Here is a 25737-nt window from a genome sequence, read left to right as displayed (position 1 = left end):
ACTTCAGTCAAAGGAATTCACTGTCAGCTGAAGAAAGATCTGATGTTTGTACATGAGAACAAGACTCACCCTTCCAGTAATAGTAGCTACTAACCACCAACATGTTTCTGAAAAGAGAAAGTGTTTATTTTAACAACAACAATGAGAGAAGTTAAGAAGTAATATTTTGTTTACTTCCAGGAGCATTGCGTGTTAAACAGAAAACAAAACAAAACCACATACCTCTAGCAAGCCTTGAAAAACTTGCTCAAACCACAGATTTATTTCATCTTTTCAACTTTGCTTAGTTTGGGATGAGGATGTGCTTCTCCCTTGAAAGTCCAGGAAGCTGATTACACCTCTCCCCCTAGGATTGTGTAATGCCTCTAAATAGTTCTCCTGAAGTCTGTTTCCCATCATCACTGTGAATTTCACAATGTGTTTCCAAATGTGCTTTTAGATATTTTTATCCCAAGCACTATTCTCCAATATTGTAAACCCTTGTATTCAAGGAGGTTTGGCAAATACTAACGTAGGGTTAGTTTCTCCTCTAGTTATATTATTTTTTAATGTCAAATATCAAATCTGCATCCAGAATTTGACTGCCCTTTGTGAAGACTTCTTCAGATTGCTTTTTCCTATTCTATTTATGGAATCTTCACATATTACTTTTGGAAAGACCTTAGACATCGATAGCTTTAACTTCCTGACGTTACAGAAATAGAAAATGAAAAATCATATTCCAGCACCCCGTAGCTTGTGAATGGAAAAGGCGAGATTGTGAGTCGATTGTCTTGCTTCCAAGTCTAACATCTTTTCATTTCAGCCCATTGTTGCCCTTCACATTTTAGTGTGGCCTCCACCTAGGCCCACCCTCTGGCAGATGCTGTTTTCTCTTGCCCTCCTCTGATTGGATGACTGCTGATGGAGTCAGTGGGATAGACAGCTGTGGGATCCAGTGAATTGGAGAAGTCTGTGAACTTACCAAAGTGTGCTGCCCACTTGAAGAAAGAGACAACTAAGTTGTTACACATGCTGGAAGCAGAGTGCAGGGGATGGTGATGTGTTGTGGGACTCAGAAGAGAAGGGGCATAATTGTCAAAAGAGCTGGGGAGACTTTGAAGAATAAGTGAGAGTCTTAGAGGATGCCGGAAGTTCGCTTAGAGAAAGGGAAACATGCAAAGACAAGCTGGGTGGAGGACAAGAAAGGGAAAGAATGGTGGGGGCGGGGCAAATTCACCAAGTGCTGAAGTATCTGTTGATTACAACACACTCATGAGACGAGAAGAACACCCCCCATGCGCATGGTTGGGAAATGATGAGCCGGGGAGCTGATTCAAAATTTACTGAATGGTGGATGGAGAAATGGCTCCGTCACGAAAAGTACTGGCTGCTCTTCCAGAGGATCTGGGTTTGATTCCAGAACCTAAATGTCAGCTCACAGCTATCTGTCACTCCAGTTCTGGAGCATCCAATGCCTTCTTCTAGACTCCAGGAGCACCAGGTATACACACAGTGTGCATACGTGCATAGGCAAAACACCTACATATAAAAATAAAATAAATTTTAAGATATTTAGAAAATATTAATTAATATTTGACTCCTTTATTTGAAGGAAAGAGATAGAGAGAGATAGCACGAGAGAGAGAGAGAGAGAGAGAGAGAGAGAGAGAGAGAGAGAGAGGAGAATATTTGTGTAGATACTCGTGTACACGTGAAGGGTATATGTAGTGCCAATGGAGGCCAGAGGTCGGTGTCTGGTGCCCTCCTTTACTGTTTGCTCTCGACTTTTTTGTCTTTGAACTTGGAGCTCCCTGATTCAGCTAGCCTGGCTGACCAGCAAACTCCAGTGACCTGCCTGTCTCCACACACCCCAGCATGGGGATTACAGATGTGTACTTCCGTGTTTGGATATTTTGTACCCAGATGATTAACAGTGTGAACTCTGGTCCTCAGGCTCACACAGGAGGCACTTTACTGAGGCCCCATCTCCCCGGCTTGGGAATTATACTTCTATGGCTACTGCCTAATTGGTTGGATGTGTCTTAAGAACTTAACAAAGCCTTTCTCTGTGAACATTTGCATCGTCTTCAATGCTGTACAATAATCAACAGTGTCTAGTGTACATTCTTGGTTCTATTTAGTTGAAACACCTTTAGAAACGAACTCATTAAAGAGAATGCGCCCTGTGAGACTTACAGTGAATTCCCTCAGTTTACCCTATAGAAACATTACACGTTTTTCATGACTCAGAAGAAAGCCCTTTCCTCACACACCTGTCCACAGGAGGTGCTAACATCATTTGAGATGTTGCCAAGTTAAAAGGTAGCCATTCATTTTCACTTCATTCTAAGCAATAAACCATTTGCCCTGTGATTGTCGGCAGCACACATTTCTTCCTCAGGAAAAGCTTCCTTCTTCATCACTTTATTGGCGCACTCATCTCTGTCTTGTGTTTTTACCAGTCCCACCCCCATTCTTCTTTCTCCTCCTTTCTCCCCATCTCTACAGGGACTTGTCATGTAGCCCAGGGTAGCCCCAAACTCGCAATCTTTCTATCTCAGCCTCCTCAGTGCCAGGATTGAAGGTGTATGTCACAGCACCAGGCTCTTCTTCGCATGGTTTTATTTCTCCATGAGATGGTAATTTGTTTCCTTCACCAGGACGTTCTGAAGCTTTTTTACATATGTTTTAACAGCATGCTATTTTCAAACTGTAAGTCTGACATATTTCAGGTTTCTATCTTATCCACAGGGTTAAATTAACTGCCTGTTTGTGATAACCAATCTGTTTGGCTTTGCCTCTGCCTCCTTCATTTATGGACTTTGGTATTTCAGTCTTCCTTGTTATTTCTTCTCTCTTTTTTGGTTCCTATTGTTCAGATTTCTTTGTATTTTCTCTCTGCTGGCTTGGAAGTCATACATTCTTTTCCAATTCATAGTTACACAAGTCTTTTTATAAACAAATTGGATCCTGTGTTTTCTTTCCATTTCATCATATTGGTATATCTGGAATGGATTGCTTTCTTCCTCTTATCTACCTGTTTCTCTCATCTCTTAAATCTTTCTTCTTTATATTATGCAGAATCATTTTCTCTCTTATCATGTATTTTTTAAGAAAAGGGAGTTTTACTTGACATTTGTTTCAATTTTCACAATTATTTTAGTGTGATACTAGAATGTTACTACATGTTCCAAAAGTAGTTTCTCATTCTCAAACAGTTTAGTTAACACTATTTTCCACAATTTTGTGTTCTTGATTTTGATTTCCTTCTTAGCCAATGAAATACATCTTTTTTCCCCCCTAAAGTCACACATATCATCCTTCATTCTTGCCCGGTGTTATGACTATTTGGATTCATAATATCCTTTTACATACCTATCTTCCTTGTACACAGCTGTCTACCTTAATCCACGCTGCTTTTCTTTCCTGGCATTTGTTTTTGCACTGAAGAATGGATGGACCTGCCCGATTCTCATCACTGTCTTCTCGACTTTTCTCATAAACTTGTGGTATGTTTCCTTCCTGGTGGGTGTGACTGTTGTTACTTTCGCTTGGATACTGCTGTGCACCTTCCAGTCTCAGCCTTGATATCGGAACAATGACTACAGCAGTGCCTGCTCAGCTCCGCTGTCCTGCATTTCTGTGCCTGTCAGTTATCCCCAGTGGCAGGATTCATTCTGCAGTTGTAATTTACTGCTTTTGTGTATGACTGCCTTTATCTCCATCTGGCTCCCCTGCAAACGCCAGCTTCCCTTCAAAGGAGCCCTTGCTGTCTTGCACTAACCTGAGGTTCCTAATCCTCAACATTGGGGTGAAGATATGTCTGGTATAATGTGTAATTCAACAGCACTTCACTACTCATGAACAAAATGCTCTGAAGTAATAGTCCCTTCCCTTATGCCCAACTGTTTTTCATAGGCCAAGAGCGGTATTAGTATTTTTCAATGTCTCCCTCATTTTTAAAGTTTTAAGTGGATTCAGAGCTAGAATTTTCTAGCATGTGCCACGGAGTTTGATGGTCTTTTCTTAATGAGATGAATTTTAGAGCCGTGGTTGTTTTCCTAATAGCTGCATTATATTATGATTCTTACTTTTGATGTGATTACTTCATGCTTTGGGCTTGGAAATACATGCTCCTCGGTTGTGGTTTTTCTCAATAATCAAACCCACCTCGTGGCTGTGCTTCATTTAATTGCTCAGCTGAGTGCCGCCAAGTCCCCTTTGTAATTGAATGTCTTATTCTCGAGCTGCTTCACAGATGGGCAGCCCCAAAGGGCAGAAGCTACAAATTCAAAGTCACACACTGTCAGTACAGAGGGGTGACTGAAGCACGGTCAATTAGATTCCGCTTTTCATCTTCTCTCCCTGTGAGCCTGAAGAATCGGGCTCTCTCATTACTTTTTCTTCAAAGGACCTTTTCCCATCAGTTGCGTTTTTCACTGTAGCCCTTCACTTTCTCCTCATCTCTTGTCAAGTGCTTCCGACAGAAACGATCCAGTGCCTTTGCACATCCGCACCGAGGGGGAATGGGGACCTTGGGGTAGAGGGGGAGTGGCTGCACGGAATGGGGGAGATGAAACACAGATTTCCTGTGTGCTATGATTTGCTTAATCTATTGAGTGTCATTGAGTCCTGGGAGTCCCTTAACATACACTGCTATATTGAGTTTTTGCAAAAAAATCAACCCAGGCATGGCGTAATGTCATATTTTATGACAGAAACCAGTTGTAGGCCAGAGAGGCTTTCATACCCTGCACATAACAAACAAAATATGTCAGCCTTTAGGGGGTTTTGGAGCTGCTTTTGGAGCTGAAGAGATGGTTCAGTGGTTAAGAGCATTAGCTGTTCTTCCAAAGGACCTGAGTTTGACTCCCAGCACCCACATGGCAACCAATAGCTATCTATAACTCCAGATCCAGAGGATCTGATGCCCTCTTCTGGCCTCTGTGGATACTGCATACACATGGTGCACATACAAATCTACAGGCAAAACACACACATAAAATAAAAATACAATAAATCTTTTTTAAAAGTTTCTTTTTTGCTTGAATTATATAGTAATTATTTCTATGTAGAATGATTATCTCCACCCCATTGTTTTCACATTTTTCTAAGTTTCTATGGACATTACACATAAATGGACTTCTCTGGCTGCTTGTCTGCCCACAGCTTGCCCATCGGGGACATATAAGCCTGAAGCTTCTCCAGGAGGAATCAGCACGTGCATCCCATGTCCCGATGAAAACCACACCTCTCCACCCGGAAGCACATCCCCTGAAGACTGTGTGTGTAGAGAGGGGTACCGCACATTTGGTCAGACCTGTCAGGGTAAGCCACCCACTTCGAACAAACAGGAAATAGAAAGCTGACCTTGAGCTCTGTGGTGCAGAGTGGTGGTTGCACCAGACTCATTTAGGATAGTCTCTAACATCCTGTCTTTGGTCACACTGCGGTGGGGGTGGGGGTGGGTCATTTGCTTGTATTACATAGCATTTATTAGCACTCACATAGGCATCCTGCTCCAGAGAAAGGATCCTAGATCATAGGAGTAATGTGATTGCAGAAAGCATGGATTAGTTCTTAGAAATGAAGAATGCTACAACTTCAGCAATGAATCTGAACAGCAAATAAGCAAATAACCTGGTAGTGCTCAAATTCACTTTTTAAAAAAAGTTTGTTTCGTAAATATTTTTCCATCATGTCAAAAGTAGAAAATATTAACATAGTATATAATGCATGATAAAAGCTGTATCTTTTTCCTGAGTACTGGGATTAAAGATGTGTGCTACCACACTTGGCTTTTTATTTCTTTATTATTTTATTCTACCTTAATTAAGAGAGAAAATAGCTAATGATCTATGAAAGTCAAGAACTAGGGGCATAGCTTGGTGGTAGAGCATATGCTTAGCACACATGAGGTCCTGGGGTCCAGCCCCAAAGCTGGGGGAGAAAGCCTAGGAAAGCTTACATTTATCTATACCAGTATCAAAATAAAGCCCTTTGAAGTCTGAAGTGTTCCGCCTATGTTACATTTTAATTGGTAATAAATACCTACGGGGAGTCATATGTAGGGATTCTTCTTCCAAACACACTTAGAAATCAGATGGGTCAAATGGGAGCACTGTGGGGAATTAAGATCTGTAAGTATAGATGTATATATGGAGACAGACAGACAGACCAATAGACACATGGCATGCCTTGTTAAATATACTGAAACACTACAGTTCCATAGACAAAATCTGACTGTGCTCTTTGCTTTTCTCTCTGTTAGTTGTCCACTGCCCTGCTCTGAAGCCTCCTGAAAATGGCTTTTTCATACAAAACACTTGCAGAAACCACTTCAACGCAGCCTGTGGGGTCCGATGTCGCCCTGGATTTGACCTCGTGGGAAGCAGCATTCATTTGTGTCAGCCCAATGGTTTGTGGTCTGGGACAGAGAGCTTCTGCAGAGGTACGCAGTCTGGCCAGGTCATGTCGTTTCTTGGTTGTCTTGCCCGACTTTCACAATTTAGAGTCTAAGGGGCCAGTCAGTTATTTGCTCATATGCCTAAGGAAGTGAGAATTGGAGGAAGGTTGAGAACTGCTAAGTTTGACTGACCTCATCATTGCAAACTATGCCATTCATATTCCTTTGATAAACAAGCAAAGAAAAGGTCTCTCTAGAGTAGTGGTTCTCAACCCTCCTAATGCCATGACCCCTTAATACAGTTCCTCATGTTGTAGTGACCCCCCCAAAGCATAAAATTATTTTCATTGCTACTCCATAACTATAATTTTGCTACTGTTATGAATTGTAATGTAAATGTAAATATCTGATATGCAGGATATCTGATTTGTGACTCCAAAGGGGTCATGACCCACAGGTTGAGAACTGCTGGTCTAGAGGTAAACAGACAGGTTACTCCAACTTCAGTAGTGAAGGTGGGGTAACAAGAACATCAGGACTGGTGCCAAGTTTGGGGATTGTCAGAGTGAGGGCTAAATTCCTACCACAAGACAGAGCTTGAGTCACGCCATAATCCTTCAGTGGGAGCTCCTCAACTCAAATGTCTCCAGCTTTAGAAAGTGGAGCATTTATTATGGTGAGATTCCAAGAAGCCAAGTCAAGTCGGTGAGAAAGAGAATGGGAACATCAGTTGGGGTCAAGGCTTCCACCAAAGACAGAGCAGTGTGTCAGATCACCCCATTTGGCCATCTCCATTACCTGAGTTTCTAGTTCTTATGACGGCGTAGCCCCGATCTCCAGAGGCTTCACAAGGCGGGCAGGAGGAGGTTTTCCAAGGAAAGAGAAGAGCAAATCAAGGCCTTGAGGACCTCCCTCCAACTGCCTGGTCTCCAAAGCTACTCTGTCTAGAGTACTAGAGTTGGGACATAGGTATATGTAAAGAGTAGTAATTGATTTTTCTGGAGTTCAGACTTACTTGGACATCTTGGTGGATTGATTTGTTACTGAAACTGACAGCCTTACTCTGTCCATTGTCAACACCCTTTGCTGAGGACTTGACTTCAAGACTTTATAATTTCACCCAGATCACTGGGTAAAGGGTGCTGTCTCCGGGGAACCTCAGTGCTTCTATACCCATAGGGGATGCTCACTGACTTGCATTCCAAGAGCATTTGAACGTTCCACAGACATCCATTGTCTATGTTTATTAGCCACTAAAATTGAACCCAGTAGTAAATAGAAGATGATGCCAATCTGGTCTTTATCATGTAGCCTGCCAGAAGTCAAGGACAAACTATGGCCAGCGAATTGGCCAACAAAAATGGCCGACAAGGAAGCATGAAAAGTTGAACAGTGGAGCCTCCAAGGCAATGGCAGCAATCAAGGAAGACTAGGATTCCAAAGAATTGAGGGGAACTCTAAGAGTAATAAGAATCCTTAGAGCAAGGAGGGGGAAATTACAACTATTTGCACCATAAACACATACTTCAGAGCCAAATTAATTAACTGGAAAATGTAACCTGAGAAAGCCCCTTGAAAGTAGAGGATGATTTCAAAGATAACAGAATTCTGAAGAACATGAATTGACAGAAGAGCAGACACTAGACGTGTCCCTCTCTTGCTAGGAATTCAGAGAGTGATTGGAGTTGTGGAGTAATGGTAACAGAAGGTCAAAGAATATAACCCCACGGTGAAATCTTGAAAATAAATATGCTCAACCAAAGCCTTTAAATCTAGTTTACCATCAGTTAGTGAATGCCAGAAGAAAATATTAAAAACAGATCAATGTCTGGAAATAATCTTAGTGACATTTCTGAGCACCCCAGAAAAACACAAAACAGCATCGGCTTCCTAGTTACAAAAAGCATTACCTCCAAGAGGCTCCGACTAGCCTGAGGCTGTTTACTGGGCATTCAAAATGTCTGAAGGATTTATTTCTAGGATTCTGAGAGAAGAGACTTAGGCTATTGACTTCCAGTCTCAAGCCACTGTTGATGTGTGAAGGCAAAGGATGGACGCTTTCCATCAAGCAGTAAAACCCACACATCCTTACTAACATAATTGTTCTGACCACATCCGAAACATTTTCCTTGAAATCACCAAATGAGGTCACCAGTTCTGTGTGCAATCTCTACTCATTCCTCCGAATAGTGGACAGTGAAGAAGATGGACATTTTAACTTTTCTACGCTTGACTTTTCAAAGGAGAAAAGTGGAGTGGACAGTCCACTGTCCCTTCAGGGAAAGGTCTTGACTTTGCCTCCCTGCCTTCCAGAATCTAAACCTAAACTTTCTGTCCTACACTAAACAGCTGTAAACGTCCATAGTACCTCTCTGAAAGCTGTTCCGTTTGCAGGCCTTGTATTATGCCTTTGATCTTCATCCACATAAGCCCCCATCTCTTGTCAAGTTCTTCAGTCTGAGAGCGTGGGCCTGGACTGTTTGCTGCACTTTTCCATCCAGCCCTGATGCTGTGACAGGGCCACTCAGGGAAGCATGTGTGCTGTTGGGTTAGGAACTTGTTTTGGAGGTCAACCCCTACACAATTTTGGAAGGAAACTGAAAACAGAAAGCCCAGAAGAGCACCAAAGAGTCCCTCATGAGTCAATCTAGGCCTGTAGAGCTTTCAAAGTGGAAACCACCAGACACACTCAGACACATTCTGGGGAGTCTAAGAGCCTTCTCCTCTGTGTAGCTATGCCCCTGTGGCTCCATAGCTGGAAGTGAACGTGGGCCACCATTGGTTACCAGGATTATCAGTGAGGATGTGGAAGCGAGTAGGGACACATTGGAAGGCATGGGTCTACCTGCATTTGTCCATCACTGAATCCGACTGCAGTGACCCCTGCCACACTTCTGCCTCCCAAAGCAAGTGTAGGCTTCTCTTCTGAGCAAGCCTGACTTGAGACCCCCATGGGGATTCTGGCCAACATATTTCTTTGTTGACCAACCTGTTACAATACAGGCTACCACAGCCATCCACATTGTTGATTAGCTGCTTGACTGTTAATACAGCACTGTTAATATAGACTTAATATAGAATATTTTTTCCTCCCCAATGTCCTGAGTTATAACTCTGGCAAATGAAATTTCAATTTGACAGAGATGCATATTGATAAACATACATTGTACGGTAAACATATAAGCAGAGACCTGAACTGATCTCCTTTATGTCCTTCAGTTGCTATTCCAATATAGGCATAATAACATTAATTACAAGAGGGAAGACTTGGCAAGACTATGGATTGTAGGAGGCTCTTTTGGGGGGGCCACCAACCAGCTCCCAATTCATGACATGGAGACTTAATATTAGTTATGAATGCTTATCTTATGCTCATTTCTTGATAGTTCTTATAACTTCACATGTTGCTCTTCATCTACATTTTGCCTTGGGACTTTTAACCTTTTCTCTCTGTATGTCCTACTTTTCCTGCTTCTTCCATGTCTGGCTGCCTGGCGGCTGCCTGTCTATCTAGAATAAGGGGAAGCTCCCTCTTTTTCTCCCTCATTCTCACCTCCTTTTTCTCTCTCAAGCCTAGGTTCCTCCTTCTACTTATCTCTCTGCCTGGCAGTCCGACACATCCCTCTCCTCCCTAGCTATTGGCTGTTCAGGTTTATTAGACCAATCAGATGCCTTGGGCAAGCAAGATGAAACAAATACAACTTTCTTTACATAATTAAATAAATGCAGCACAAACAATTGTGATACATCTTTACATCATTAACAAAGGCAGCAGAAACAAATGTAACACACCTTTACATAGTTAAAGTAAATATTCTGAGTCTTTGCCCAGTAAAATAATATTCCACAACAATGGATTGTCCTAAAATCCCACAGCTTCACCACCAAAGCTACTACCTAGCTCACCTTTAAGTACAGCTGTCCTGAATGAAGACCAGGTCCTTTCTTTCCCATGTAATCAATGCCTTCTGGATTTACTTGATATCCAGTACAACAAAACATATACTTTGTCATCAACTCTAAAACCTATTTTTTCTTATTTTTGTGTCTGTAAAATTGGACTGCACCTTAGAACCAGCAGCAGTAAACAGCTTCATGGGCATGAGTGTGGCTTTAGTAGTGGCTCATAAACAATGGTGTATATGGGACTCTGAGATGCTTCCATTGGGCAAGGCTGGCTTCTGTTCCTGGGGGTAGTATGGAGAAGTAGTTTACAGGTATAGCTTAAAGGACAGAGAATACTTTTAATTATATCGTAGTTTTAATAAAAATCTAAGATTGAGTCAGGAAAGAATGACTAGTGGAAATTAGATCCTAGGTTCCTTTTATTTTACATGTTTTATGCTACACTGTCAATATTATGTCATGTTGAATGATGATTGACAGGCTTCATTCTTCTTTCTCTTAGTGGAGCACTTATTCCCCTTCATACAGCACTTACAGCCATTTCTAATTTTCTTTGAATTATGTGCTTCATTCTAAACCACTAAGGGAGTCTTGAGTGATGCCTCAATAACAACTAACTAAAACCCAGCAGCACAGTAAATGAACTCCTGGGATACTAGTGTTTCTCCTGAGAAACAGTTTCAACAGCAAGATGCCTGCATTTAACATCAGATTTGCTCTATTTCCAGTAATAGACAGAATCACAATTTGGAGATTAACAAGAAACATATATCTGAAAAAAATCCAATTCATGTTTAAGATGAAATCCACAGCCCATTTGTAGGTCTGTCATCGTCTATATATAGATTGTTCTCTTTTGCAGGACTGGGTTCCTGCCTATATTTTTCAGTTTTACTCATTTTTTTTTCTAAATTATTAGCTGTTGTATGATCTATCAATAACAATTGTATACATTATGAAGTAGAGTAATTCAATGCATGTATACAATGTGACATGGTCAAATTAGGATAAGTTGCTGTTTTCTTCATCAACCATATTTGGAATTCTTTGAGACAAATATAAGTTGAGAAACAAAATAATTGTAAGTTTAATCTGTAATTAAATGTGTACCTATGAAGAATGGTGGTCAATACTAACTCTTGAATGAAGTGTGTAAAATGTTTAAGAAATGGCTGTGTTTGCTTTGTTTTCCCTGTGGAACAATGAATGTTTATTAAAGCCAACATTTGAGAAGCAATACAGTTTGCATCTGCGACACCAACTCTAACGTGCTATGAGTACCCTTGAGAGATGTTACAGATCCATTCATCTCAACTCTGGAAAGCTCTGATTTGTTTTTTGAGATTTTTTTTTTAGCTGAAGCGAAAAGTAGTTGTCTGATATTATTTTCCATTTTATATATCTCAATCATAGGAATTTATCTCACTTACCTTTTAAGACAATCCAGCAGTCGACTTGACACTGTGCATGATGGACACATTCAATAACAGTCCTATGTGGCAGGCAGAATATTTTGATAAGTATTTTATTAATAGTTGACTTCAGCCCAAATTGTCCCACAGATAGCAGAGGACATGGTTTCACATTTATCCTCTCATTTAATTCTTGATTTCCTCTATGGAGTAATAAATCTGAAATTTATATTTAATTCACTTAATATTTATGCTCTGCCAACTGATGTAATTTGAATGAGTTCCCACAGAATAAAGTCTGCCAGTAACTTCAGTAGAACACTCGCTTGAGGATTTTGCATGGGCTTTCCTTCCTATTCTTTTAAAGTTTTCAAAATAAACAAATACACATTCTTGCTATAAAAAAAAACTTGCTCGTGCATGAAAGTACACTTGGAGTCCTTACAATATTCTTGATCTCCAAACACTGTGCTGCAGATGCTTTAGGGATCACTATGCACTCTTCTGGCCTTCAGAGCTGTCCAGTGCTGTCTGCAGTCTAACAGGACTTAGCTCTTCCATAGGGCCTTTTTGTTTGTTATTCAGTATCTTTCCCTGGAGAACTGGTACAGGGAACAAATGGGTGCTGCTTAGAAAAAATTTGACATGTGTACAGCTCCTGGTATCCAAGCTCTAATTACCAATACCTTGGAGTTTAAGGTTTTCCTCTTGTCTAAAATAAAAGACAGTATAGATATTCCAAAGCTGGTGGAGGAACTCCACTGTCACCAGAGACTAGGGTTTCTTTAGTGTTTTTACACTGTCATCTTCAAGCACGGCACTTTTCCTACAGTGCTGGTAAATATGCAACAGTTAGCTGGCACAGTCTCTCACACACCTCTGTCTGGGAAGAGAAGAGGAAAAAGGAAAGACAGAAAAGTGCTCCATTGGTTGGAAAGTCCCACTCAAATTCAGCTGCATCTCATTGGCTCTCATCAACAGCAGTAAAGTTGGGAAACTATGATTGGGCACATTATGATGCTATGTTATGCTGGAAAAACGGCTACTGGGTGGGTGTGGTGGTTTGAATGAAAACAGCCTTCATAGCCTTATAGGGACTGGCACCATTAGGAGGAGTGTTCTTGTCGGAGTAGGTGTGGCCTTGTTGGAGGAAGTGTGTCACTGGGGGTGGGCCTTGAGGTTTCAAATGCTTAAGCCAGGCCCAGTATCACTCTCTTCCTGCTGCCTGCCAATCCAGATGTAGAACTCTCAGGTACTTCTGCAGTACCATGTCTGCCTGCATGCCACCATGCTTCCTGCCACGATGGTAATGGACTGAACCTCTGAGCCTGTAAACTAGCCCCAGTGAAATGTTTTCCTTTATAAAAGTTGCCATGGTCATGGTGTCTCTTCACGGCAATAAAACCCAAATTAAGTCAGTGGGCAATTCACAGGCTGTGCCGCAGCGGCTGGGAACAAGCTATTTTGTTATGTAGCTGTCATCATCTATTCAGAGGTAGACTCCACACACAGTCTAAATTCCCACCCATGGGCTACAGAGTGTGTATTGTACTGGTGCAAGTAAAATGTAGGTTTGTAAGGATCCCACATTTCAAAAGAAATGAGTGTGTGTTGTTTATCTCTTGACACTTTAAGAACAGGTAATTGTCTTGTTTATAACACAAAGCCATTATTAAAGTAACAATTTCCACTTCTGTCTGTATTTAGTAAAACGCGATTGTTGACATTTTCTATAGTGAGAACATGCCCTCATCTCCGCCAGCCCAAACATGGCCACATCAGCTGCTCCACTGCGGAAATGTCCTACAACACCGTGTGCTTGGTCACCTGTAATGAAGGATACAGATTAGAAGGAAGTGCTAAGCTCACCTGCCAAGGGAACACCCAGTGGGATGGTACAGAACCCCGGTGTGTGGGTAAGTGGCCGGAAAGTGTGAGGTCTGAGCAGATCATTTGTCCAGGATTCTGCAAGGACCTGGAATTGAACACATGCTCCTGATGCATAGGAATAAACAGGTACATGTGCATACGTGTGGTGCTGTAGAGATGCATTGCCAAGTATATTGTGAAATCACTGTAATCTTTCCAGCATTTTTTCACCTTTGTCATTTCAAACACATTTTCATCAGAACCATAAGACACTGATATCTAGGGGCTAAGAGCACTTACTGCTCTCCAGGTGATCCTAGTTCAATTCCCAGCACCACATGGAAGCTTACGACAGTCTGTAATTCCAGCTCCAGGGGACCCGAGCCCTCTTCTGGCGTCTGCAGGCACCAGGCATGCACACGGTGCACACACAAGCATTCGGACACAATGCTCGTGTGTATAACATAATGTCCACCGTAGACCTGCAACCACCATGGAGAAACAAAATAGACAGTTTTATGGAAACTGGGGAAAAAAGAAGGATATGTGATCATTCATTATCGTTAATAATTAATCACAAGACTAGAGATACTGATATTCAGTCTCAACGTGATTGGTGGACTACTAAAAAGTAAAATTAATCTACCCAAAATACTGAGAGTTCATCTGAGTCATAAGAACAGCAAGTAAGCAGCTTGTATTCATCCTATGAGAACTGGGACAGATGGTGAAAATCACATTCAAAAGACTAGTTGAAGCGTGCTGGGGGTGTAGTTCAGTCGGATGCTTACCTAGCGTGCAGAGTCCAGGGTTCATCTCCCTGCACCTTGTAAAGATGAACATTGTAGCACACACCTATAATCCTAAAAACTTGGGAAGCAGAGGCAGGAGAATTAGAAGGTCAAGGTCATCCTTGATTATATAGCAAATTCAAGAACTATCTAGGATATTTGAGTCACTGTTTCATAAGACAAAACAAATAAAAATCCCAAAATAGCTACATGAAATACATAAGAAAAAATTTAAACAAATGAGTGAAACTTGTATTAAACAAACTAGAAGATGCTTCTGAAAAGCAAAAGGGGCATCTTAAGAACAGACATAATTTTATCAAAATGTTGTTTTCTCCAAATATATGTGCATACATAAAACGCAGCCTCGTTCCATAGCCTAAATGGAATTTTTCTTTTGTTCTTCCTTTTTAAATTAGTGAGTGGTTCCAAGGTTTTCCTAGAAGATTGTACAGTCTAAGATAAGCTTGAAAAAGAAGAACAACAGGAAAAGAGGACAGAAGCTGTAACCAGTGGCCTCTTAGAATCTCTGCTACAATAAATTAATACACACACATGTATTCATTCACACATGAAGTCCTAGCCTGGATTTACCACTTCCGTCTACAGTCTACTTAATCTGCCTACTATTTTTTGTCTGTGCTAAGGATAGCACGAAGGGTCAAAGATAGTATGAAGGGCCAAAGTCCCAGTTGTAACACAGTTGTCCACAGGGGTGAAGACTTTTCTAAAATATACTCACTTAAAGACAGAACCCACTGTTGGCAGAAGTGTGGGTGAGCCAGCCCCAATGTTATGAGCATGGAAGAGCTGCCGTCATTACTCATCTGTCATGTGGCGGGATGGGCAGGGAAGAAATGCCCACCCCCATCAATGCCCGAAGCAGGTGGAAGAGGTGGCCCTGAGGTCATAAGAGCGGGAGAGCTGTCCCTGCCCCTTGTCAGAAGCAGCACTCAGGGAAGTGGCCCCTACACTCACCTAGGCAACACAGTAGAGCTGGCTCTAAAGGTGAAGGTGTGGGAGAGCCAACCCTGAGGACATGAAAGCAGGAAAACTGGTCCTGCCCTTTGCTCATCACTACAAGAGGTGAACTAGCCAGGGCAATGCTGGAGAGCTCACCCTGGTGGTGAGGACAGGGGAGAGCTGGCGGGCTGACCAACCCTGCAACTACCCAGGCCCAGAACCAGGGCTATGAGTTGGCCCACCCCAACATCCACCCCATCTGTGATCTGCTGGAGCATGGGGGCTGGGGTGGGGTTGTGCTATGGATCCAGGACTGCAGGATCTCTATGACACAAGGAAGCAACAGTATGTCCAGGAAGGATCCCGGTGAGGGCCCAGTGTCGATGGTGGATGGTGTAGCAGAGACCAGGGGCCTTGAACCAGACTCTTTGTGATGAACATCTGCATCTAAAAATATATGGATAAAGGGGTTTACTGAGTGACTCACTGTGTCACACTGCAGCTTCCATGATGAGATTTTCCCTTTCTTCCTTTTTTTCCCTTTTTTCTCTTCAATTTTATTTTGCTTTTGGGAAGGCGGGTGGAATGGGGAGGCATGATGTAAAAGACACAAAGAATAAATAAAAAAGAAAGTTTAAAAAAAAAAAAGAACCCAAAAGCTGATAAAATAAAATCAGTTGCTGAATACATCACTGAATCCATGAAAGATGGAGTCCAATTTATACTTCAACTACACAAATAATATTATCAACAATGAATGAAGTTTCCTGAAGCAGATGATAAAAGTCACAATCAGCAAAATGCCAGAGACTTTCCAGGTTTTGATACAATGGCAAAATAACAAAAGATGGTCTGGGGATACAGCTCAGCTGGTAGAACGCTTGCCTTCCCTGTAGGAAATCTGGGGTTTGATCCCACGTAAGACCAGGTGGTTGCAGTTCATGCCTTCTATCCCAATGCTTAGGAGGTGAAAACAGGAAGATGAGAAGTTCAAGGTCATTCTTGACTACATGGCAAATTTGAGGCCAGCCTGGACTACATGAAGCCCTGTCTCAAAAAGAAAGCAAAACACAAACAAATTAAATAAGAGATAACCAAAGAGATAGCTCTACACTTTTTATAATACATTGTACATGCAGTATCACACACCATCATTTAGGGGTGGGGCTTGTCAGTCTAAGGCAGCACAGTTACATTTGAGGGTGAGGTAAAGGGACTCTGTCGTTTCTGTTTTGTAGGGATGCAAATAACGTGCTGTCATTTCTCTGAAACAGAACGCCATTGTGCCACCTTCCAGAAGCCCAAGGGTGTCCTCATATCTCCACCTAGCTGTGGCAAGCAGCCAGCCAAGCCTGGGATGATCTGCCAGCTAAGCTGCCGCCAGGGATACGTTTTATCTGGGGTCAGAGAAGTGAGATGTGCCACATCTGGGAAGTGGAATGCCAAAGTTCAGACAGCCGTGTGCAAAGGTAGGTGCCTGCATGGGGCAGGAGAAAAACCAAATTCCTGGGTAATGGCATGTTAGTGTTGGGTAGGGATGCCCCTCTGGGGGTTAGGCTGCAAGTCCATGAGAAAATGGCAGGTTAAAAACCATGTAAGAACTAGGAAGGTTTCTGGTTCAAAAGTGAATTTGTAAAAATCCAGTTGGGAGAGGACGACAGGGGAAACAGGAAAATGAAGACCGTGTTAGTGCTGAGATCAGCTGAGAGTTTCCATGGGGAGATGGCAATCTGTGTCTACTGCATATACAGCAGACAAGCCGGAACTGGCTTCAAGGAATACGAGCCACACGCGCTTTGAAGATTGCATCTTGTGACATTATCATTTGCCCCACAGAAAGAGCAACCTGTGTTGGAAATGAAAAACAAGAAAGAATCCTAAGAAGTAAAAATAGTGTAGAGATAGAGTCCTCCGAAATATAAATGTGTGTGTGTGTGTGTGTGTGTGTGTGTGTGTGTCTTCCAGAAGATAAGGAGAAAGTATAAAAATAAGGACTGTTGAAATATCACTAATTTGAAGTATCAAACTGAGAATTCCTTTGAAATAAACAAGTAATAAGAAACCTGAACACCCCAACTGGTCAACCCAAAGAGACTGAAGTTGGGAGATGTGAATGAGATCAAGGAACGCTACACCTATGTCATGAAGAGAAGCAGAAGCTGAGGGAAAGGGTGAATTTTCTTTCTTTTTTCTTTTTTTCCTTTTTTTGTTTTTTCGAGACAGGGTTTCTCTGTGTAGCTTTGTGCCTTTCCTGGAACTCACTTGGTAGTCCAGGCTGTCCTTGAACTCACAGAGATCTGCCTGGCTCTGCCTCCTGAGTGCTGGGATTAAAGGCGTGTACCACCACCGCCCGGCTAAAATTTTTGTTGTTGTTGCTTTTGTTTTTTTGAGACAGGGTTTCTCTATGTAGCTTTGGTGCCTGTCCTGGATCTCACTCTGTAGACCAGGTTGGCCTCGAACTCATAGAGATCTGCCTGCCTCTGCCTCCAGAGTGCTGGTATTAAAGGCGTGTGCCACCACCGCCCGGCAATGGTGAATTTTCTTTCCATCCTTCCTACCATAGAAAAGTCTCCCTGAAATGTCTGGGTCTTTAGCCTCAAACAGCCCTTGAGCCTTGGGCTAAAAAACTTCCTCTGCAAGAAACGTCTAAGTTGCAGAGTGAATGAGGAAAACTTAAATTTCCAGAGAAAGAGAAATTGTACCAAAGAACATGAGTCTGATTCACGTTACAGAAAGAAAAGCAACCATGCCTCAGGAGATAGGAAGAAGTAAATATAAACAAATTTCAAATCCAGCCAAACTATTACTTAACTATGAATGAAAACTGCAATACCATTTTGTTTTCAGATTACCAACGTGCAGCTGTGCACTTCATAGGGGAAAATATAAATGGAATAGAATTCCAGAGAAGCAGTAAAATGAGACACAGTATAGGCAATCTAGATACATCTATCTGGGAAATTAGCAGCCCTCTTTTAACATGGTTTAGAAATAAAAGATGTATTCTAACCCCAACAAGAATTTGACTTCAAGTCACTACAGTTTCACTGTATAATGTCAGCAGACTTAACTCAGCATGCAGCATTTGTAGTGTGTAAAGCTTTTCTGTAAAAAGAATCATTAGCTTTAATTTGCTGTTTGTTTGATGGTACATTCTAGGACTGCTAATTAATTCTGATTGATAGCCCCATTTTCAAAGTGTAGTTTCTACCCCAGTCAGCTTTCATTTTCTCCCATTTATTTCTCTGTTTCATTAAAAAGAAAAAAATATTGATCAAGTTCCTACTGTATGCCAGGCACTAAATAAAACAGCAGGGTGAGAAATACTTTCTTCCTCCAAATGAAAGGGGGAGAAACTTCTGTTTCACAATGGCATGCCTGGTTTTCTGGTTGGGAAGGGGAGAGGCTCTGAGGACTCTGGGAGTGAGCGTGCCAAGTGCTTCGGGAGAGCCAGGGGCCGCTTTTGAGTAGGATGAAGGGATCTGCAGCTTCTCTTGAGGTATGGGGGAAGAGGGCATTAAGGCAGGCCAAGAAAAGAACCCGGGCAAAGGCCCAAGCACAGGGCCGACTGCGGAGTTCCGTGGGCTAACAGCAATCCCATGTGGAGCATGAGTTCCCAACAGTGGAGTGTGAATGTAGACTACATGGCTGGGCCAGTTCAGGAAGGGGTTCCTAAGCCACACAAGATAAACTATGCAAAGTAGTTGTGTGGTCCTAATCAATTAAAAATTGATAAATTGTTAAAAATTATAATGTATTCATATAACCAGATTTTTACCACCTTTTAAAAATAATTTAGAAGTACATGCCAGGGTGTTTAATTGAATTGTGTCTTTTTTTGGGGGGGGGTCAGATGTGGAGGCCCCACAAATCACCTGTCCAAATGACATCGAGGCTAAGACTGGGGAACAGCAAGACTCTGCTAACATCACCTGGCAAATCCCAACAGCTAAGGACAACTCTGGTGAAAAGGTAAGGTTGGCATAAACACTCCCATCCCTTCTGATCGGATTCTAAATAAAACCACACATGCGCGCAGTGTGGCAATTTTACTATACCCCAATGACATACAGTACTGTTTCTCTATTTCACTCTAAATATCAGCTCCTCATCTGAGAGAGCAACCAGCATTGAGTTTTTAAATAGAAACATCAGACAGATAAAAATCGGACAGAAACTTTTCATTTCATGAGTTTGTCGTATTGTTCTTTTCACTAAGACCCATCATTGATAATTCTTCACTCCTTGGGTAGTTCTGAAAAATCTAAGAAAAGAAATGTGGAATCAGCCTTGATTCCTAGTCATGAACGTATTTTTTAAATGATGGACCCCAAAGGATGGCAGATTGGCCAAGCTGAAGGACGGGGCTGTCAGCATTTCTCAGTGTTCCTAAATCCAGCCTTCCTCGGTATTTTACCCTTCTGCGTGCTCTTGCTGGCTCCAGATGATCAACCATCAGCTGCTAGGAAGAGCTTCATTGAGGAATTAGCAATGCAGTTTCCTGTTACAGCTACCCTGTGTCCAGATGTGTGCAGATATCGGTCAACAGCATTTTGCTTTCACAGCTGCATGTAAATATGTGGGAGATCTTCCAGGCGAGATACATTGTGGATGGGAAGCAAAACAATAATAGTTGTTCAGATAATTGTGTTGAATGTATTTACATTCAAAGTAGCTTTTAAAATTCTGACGTAGGACTAAACGTAAGGAGGTGTCCTCAGGCACGACGGGACACCTTTCTATTAAACACACAAATATGGACCATCTTCACCAATATCAATCGGAAAGGGGTGCACTTTAGAATCTAATGAGACATTGCAATAAATGTAGCACCTGTGTGTATACAGATGCAGAAATCATGTATCCATTGGTCTCTGAGAAAAGTCAGCACAGCCAGCATCAACAGGAAGCAGGAAGCATATCTTCCTTTCCCCTGCCTGCTCTTAGGCAGAGTCTCAAAGGCTGTACCAATACATCACTGTCTTTCATTCCCCATTGTCAAGAGAGTCAAGAATGTGTTCTTCAATGTTACCACGGTTTTTCTCAGTAACATCTCGCACACTTGTAATCAACTCATGCAGTTGAGTATAAATCACTTCCTGTGCCCGACCCTTGACTCCCAACCCAGCCATTGTCACTCTTCCAGACAATTCAACAAAAGCTAGCTGGAAGACTATGAGGAATTTCCTGTGATAGCACGCATCCAGGGGTGTGTGGTCCTTTTAGGAAAGTTCTGTATGTAGGAGAGAGTGGATCCAGGGAAGCAGGACGTTGCCCAAAAGCAATGCCTGTCCTGGTTCAGAGGATCCTGTGCTGCCCACAGGCACTGAAGATCAAGTATACTGCCGAGGAATCTGTGGCTTGTTAGGTCAATCCTCATGTTCAGAAATTCAGACATTGCAGAAAAGCCTCCTGCCTCTAAAGGGGGCTCGTCGGCAGTAAGATGGCACAGTGGACATTTAGTCTCAATGTTGTCATCATACAGACTGTGTCTGATGACACCAAAGTGGGGTGAGTACATTTAGCCTGGATGAGTCAGGGTAATCTTCTAATTTGATGATCCTTAATTCAGTCACATCTCCTAGATGCCTTTTGCCATGTAAAGTAACTTCACAAGTTCCAGAGGGGATGTGGATGTCTTCCGGGCACTGTTGGGCCTACCACATGGAGAAGAACACAAATGTGCCTAAAAGAAGGGAAATAGACCCGTTTGTGGAAGGAGAAGTTGGATAAACAAGGAGAAGCTGTTGTGTGTGGCTCATGGTCAGAAAGTGGTCAGACTCAAAGCATAGCTGGAGAGGTCTGCCAGAGACAGAGAGATGCTGGAAGTCTGAGGAGAGAGAGGAGGAGAGCGCCGACCAGAGAAATACAATAGGACTACTGGACAGTGTACAGGGCTGGTTTGAGATTGGTGATCGTTATAGCAAGATTAACCTGCACAGTTACGGTAATACCTTCTGAAGCAGTAGGATTGGGGGGACAGACACAAGGGGCAGGTGAGGTGGCTTTTCTGCAGCAGTATAGAACAGTGAAAAGAGAGAGAGGCGAGGCAGCTCCAGAAGAACTTACAGTAACAACGCACAACACGACACGAACTCAAGGCGGGTAGAAGATGGAACAAACGAGGCTTCTGTGAGGACCCTTTCTAGACTGTTGCCATTCTCTTTGGTTAGGATGGTTTTTTAAAGGGAGGTTTATTGGTGGGGAAAAATGATGCTAAATTACAGATACAATGTGATCAAAACTATAATTGTATGACTCAACTTGAACAAACTCAACTGGGACAGACACCAATAGAAAATAACTGTTTTTCCCCAGTCACAGGCTTGGTTATTTTGGATATAAAAACAACTTCTTTCTATAATTAAAATCCACTTTCGAGGATTAAAAAGAGGACTCTCACTATCTAAATAAGAATTTGAATTTTATATGCACTTCAAAGCTTTATCCTGCTATTGCCCAGAGCTGACCCAAGGGACTGGAATGTCAGCTCTGTGGATGCCTTTTTATTTATTCTCTACCTCCTACCCCTGCTTGGGCTTCCCTAGAGCCAGAGTTGGTACAATCAGCAGAATCATGTCCACCCCAACAATGCCATTGTCCTCCAGCACCAGCGATGCTTCATTACATGTCAAAGAGATTCTACAGGCATTGTTAGACAATGGATTTGGAGGTAGGAAGACTCCCTTTTACTGTCTAAGTGAGCCCTGCTTGATTACCACATCCCTTAAGAAGGAAGTACCAGTTCCAGTTCTGAGAGAGATGTTCTGATGGAAGCGGATCTAGAAGACGTGGAGTGAGAAGCACTCTGTCAGCTTCACTGGCTTTAGAAGCTGGAGGAAGCCTCCATTCTGGAAGTCCATTCTGGAAGCCTCTATGCTAGAAAAGCAAAGAACCAGATTCAGCTCTGCTGATACCTTGACTTCAGCCTTGTATGAGCCGTTAGCATCTCGACCCTTGAGACTGTGGTGATAAGTGTGTGCTGTCTGAAGCTGCTGAGTCTGCAGGACTGTGTTTGGCAATAGACAACAGTTGAGCAGGGAGTGATTGTGAAGACAGGTTCGCTTTCCCATTGGACTAATGCTGCTGTCATCTCAATGTCTCTGAGCTACTCAGAGACATTAGCATGCACTTACTGCCTCTTTACTCCCTCCCATACACAGCTTCTGGAGGAGACCTTGCAGGGGTGCCCTTGCTCTGCCTTACAGTTCCTGAGCATGGCATTGTGCTCTTGCAGAATGTCTTCTGCCCAGTCGGCTGCCCAGAACGGCTCAATCAGTGTTCTGTTCCTGTTAGCTTTCCATGACTTCACCTTGCCAAAATAGGAGCCAAGGCTAACTTGTGATTAGCATGTGTATCAGTTATTTTTCTATTGCTGATAAAGCACCATGACTAAAAGCAATTTATGGGGGAAAATAGCTTATCTGGGGCTTATAATTCCAGAGGGCTAAGAATCCATTATGGTGGGGAGGCATGGCAATATGCTACAGGTATGGCAGAAGCTGATTGGTCACATCCTCAACCACAAACAGGAAGCAGAGAGTGACTCAGAAGGAGGGTGAGGCTATGGACTCTCAAAGTCCACCCCACAGTGATGTACTTCCTCCAAAAAGTCTACACCACCTCCCCAAACAGCAGCTGGGGATCAAGTGTTCAAATCCCTGAGCTTATGGGAACATTTTCCTTCTAACCACCACCACATCCTTCCTCCCTCACTACTCACATTTCTCAGCCAAGCCTCTGCCGGCAACATTCACTAGAGGAAGAGCAGGCACCTGTCTACATTCATATATGTTCCTAAACTCCAAGAGATGGCGGTCAGTCTCACCAAACACACACCGTATTAGATAGAATATATGAGTTCCTACTGCCCAACAAGCTTCCATCTATCAGTGGAGTGCAGAATCATGTAGGTGGAAGTTTCTGTCCTGCCAGCAACTCCCAAATACTCAGCAGCTGCTTCCCAAGTAATTGACTTGGGGGCTTAATATTACTTATAAATGCTTAGCTGATAGCTCAGGCTTATTACTAGCTAGTTCTTGCATCTTAAATTAATCCATTTCTATTAATCTATGTATCGCCACATGTCCAAGAAGTTACCAGTCTGCTGGCATGTTGGTCCTTGTGTGCCTGGCTAGTGTCTCTCAGACTCTGTCCTTCTCCTGTATTACTGCTTGGATTTCCTGCCTGCCTCTATCCTGCCTTGCCATAGGCCAAAGCAGCTTTATTTATTAACCAATGGGAGCAACACATATTCACAGCGTACAGAAAGACATCCCATATCAGAATTCCATACAGCTCAGTCTGCACTACTCGGGTGTTCTGGGCTATTGTCTAAAGCAGCTACTTCCCTATGGACAAAAACAGAAGTTTTCAGAGCTCTACCCCAGTGAGCACTCCTGTTTTCACAGAATCTCTCCGCTCCTGTGAGCTGATGAGAGTGCTGGGACCTGTTTGGCAACTTGAGTAGCAGCCTCCTGCCAATTCATCTGTCCGCAGGGGCTCTCTTGTAGAGCATGGCATTATCTGGACTCTGTAGTCCTCTGTTCTGGGACTTTAGCTACAATCATAGACAGGGGAAATATACAATCTTTTAAATAACATTCTTAAAATACTTAGAAATCCATAATTATTTAATTCCCAGTAGGGAAAAAGTATAAAATTACTGGTTGAGTCTCTTGCAAGCAAAATAATCAAATGTATTAGCTGATCTTTTTAGCTATTTTAGGTTTTGTTGGTATATAATGTGCAAGTCTTATTCTAATTCATTATTGGTTAATTATTAGTTTTTCACATTATGTGTATTCTCTTCCCCAAATTACAACTTTTTGTGTTTGTTTCATAGCCACAGTTATGAGCCCTTTTTTGAATAAGTCCACGGTCATGAGGTTGTGGGGTTTGCAGCTAGTCCTTTAATAGCAGGGGACCAGGGCTTTTCTTATTTGTGAGGGGTTTAAGGTTCATCTTTTGCTTGGTATGTTTAAAATTCTTTCCTTCAGAAAAGTGTGTGTGTGTGTGTGTGTGAGTGTGTGTGTGTGTGTGTGTGTGTGTGTGTGTGTGTGTGTTTGTGTGTGCAGTGAGCTTGTAGGACTTCCACATGTCCCAGAGCTCTCTTATTCCGGACCAGCATTTAACGATAAAGAGAATTTGGTAGGAGGTGCTATGCCTCCACTTCTAGATGGCCTTTTCTCCCTGAGTCTTGTGGACATTTTTCACTATGCACAAAATTGTCTAAGATTTTCTTAGGTACTGGTTGCTTGCTCTGTCTTGACTTTTGCCTCATACATCGAGAGTCCTTTTCATAATATCTGCAGCCACACCTTCAGTTTCTTCTGCTCGGGGTTTTCTTCTGTGTTTTTAGATTATTTTCTTCCTCTAACCATTCTGTTTTCTTTTTCAAGAATGTCCTGAATGTGAAATTAACATCTATTTACCCCCAAATAGAGCACCAATGAGAGACAATGCTACTTGTCTGGCATGGTGAATGAGTTTACTGGGTTTCAGTGGCTCACAGGCAGTTCTGTAACCAGAAAGCCTACCCCAGCCTGACTGACCACTCACAAAATCTGCCTCCCTAGAGGTCACTGCCCCAGCTTGCAGCTGTTTCCACTAGCATGTTCACCCCAGAAATTGTTGTCTTGTTTTATGACCTACTGGGTTTAATCAGCTCCCCTCACCCACCTGTGGGTCTGGGTGTTGGGGGATCCATTGGAGCATGGGCAACTCACCAGTGACTATAGCACTGAAGACAACGAGTCCCTGTCTCCTAGTAACCCCCAACCTCCCATGGGAGGGCCATTCCCATGAGCCTCTCCCTGACCTATGACTGAATGTTGACCATCTGAGTCTATTAATGGTTAAAAATAAAAGAGTACCATCAAGTACATACAAATGCTTATCACATCACTTCATAAAGGGCTCTCTAAGCTTATTTAAAATATTTTTAAAAATCGAATGGAAAATAAATATATTTTACTATATAAGTATTTTTACTCATATATCTCTTAACTTTTTAATCTAACAATAAATATCAAACTCAAAAAGCACTTTAAACTTATCCAGGGTTATAATGTTTATTATATAACACACTGATGTAACTTTTATTACATCACAATTGTCCAGTAGATAAAGAATGGAAACATGAAAATGTCATCTTTGCTGAAGAGAAGCTGGGCCTGGGATGTAGAACAGTGTCGGACGGCTTTACCTAGCATGTAACCCCAGTTTTGATCCACAGCACCACACTAACACTCTAAAATAAAAACATGGTTAAAACAAGGGCCTGCACCGTACTTCTCACTTTACACGGTTGAAGATATTTAACACAGACCTGAGAACTCTGACACTCACATCATACCCCAGACAGTGGGAATGCAAGTTGTTACCATACCTTAGGAAAGAAAACTTT

At 42.3% G+C, this 25737-nt stretch overlaps 1 protein-coding gene across 1 annotated transcript in view; it reads left to right on the top strand.

The window, feature by feature from the left end:
* The window catches only part of Svep1 (sushi, von Willebrand factor type A, EGF and pentraxin domain containing 1), a 178256-nt gene that overhangs the window by 55386 nt on the left and 97133 nt on the right, over nucleotides 1-25737 (top strand). Inside the window, exons 4-8 of the mRNA XM_059254397.1 lie at nucleotides 5152-5310; nucleotides 6254-6433; nucleotides 13443-13622; nucleotides 16604-16798; nucleotides 19183-19301. Of these exons, the coding sequence (XP_059110380.1) occupies nucleotides 5152-5310; nucleotides 6254-6433; nucleotides 13443-13622; nucleotides 16604-16798; nucleotides 19183-19301 (833 nt within the window). The remainder of the gene's footprint in view (nucleotides 1-5151; nucleotides 5311-6253; nucleotides 6434-13442; nucleotides 13623-16603; nucleotides 16799-19182; nucleotides 19302-25737) is intronic.

This window comes from Peromyscus eremicus, chromosome 2 (assembly GCF_949786415.1).
Source record: "Peromyscus eremicus chromosome 2, PerEre_H2_v1, whole genome shotgun sequence".
In the NCBI taxonomy this organism is placed as follows: domain Eukaryota; kingdom Metazoa; phylum Chordata; class Mammalia; order Rodentia; family Cricetidae; genus Peromyscus; species Peromyscus eremicus.
This window is presented reverse-complemented; position numbering and strand designations above follow the sequence as displayed.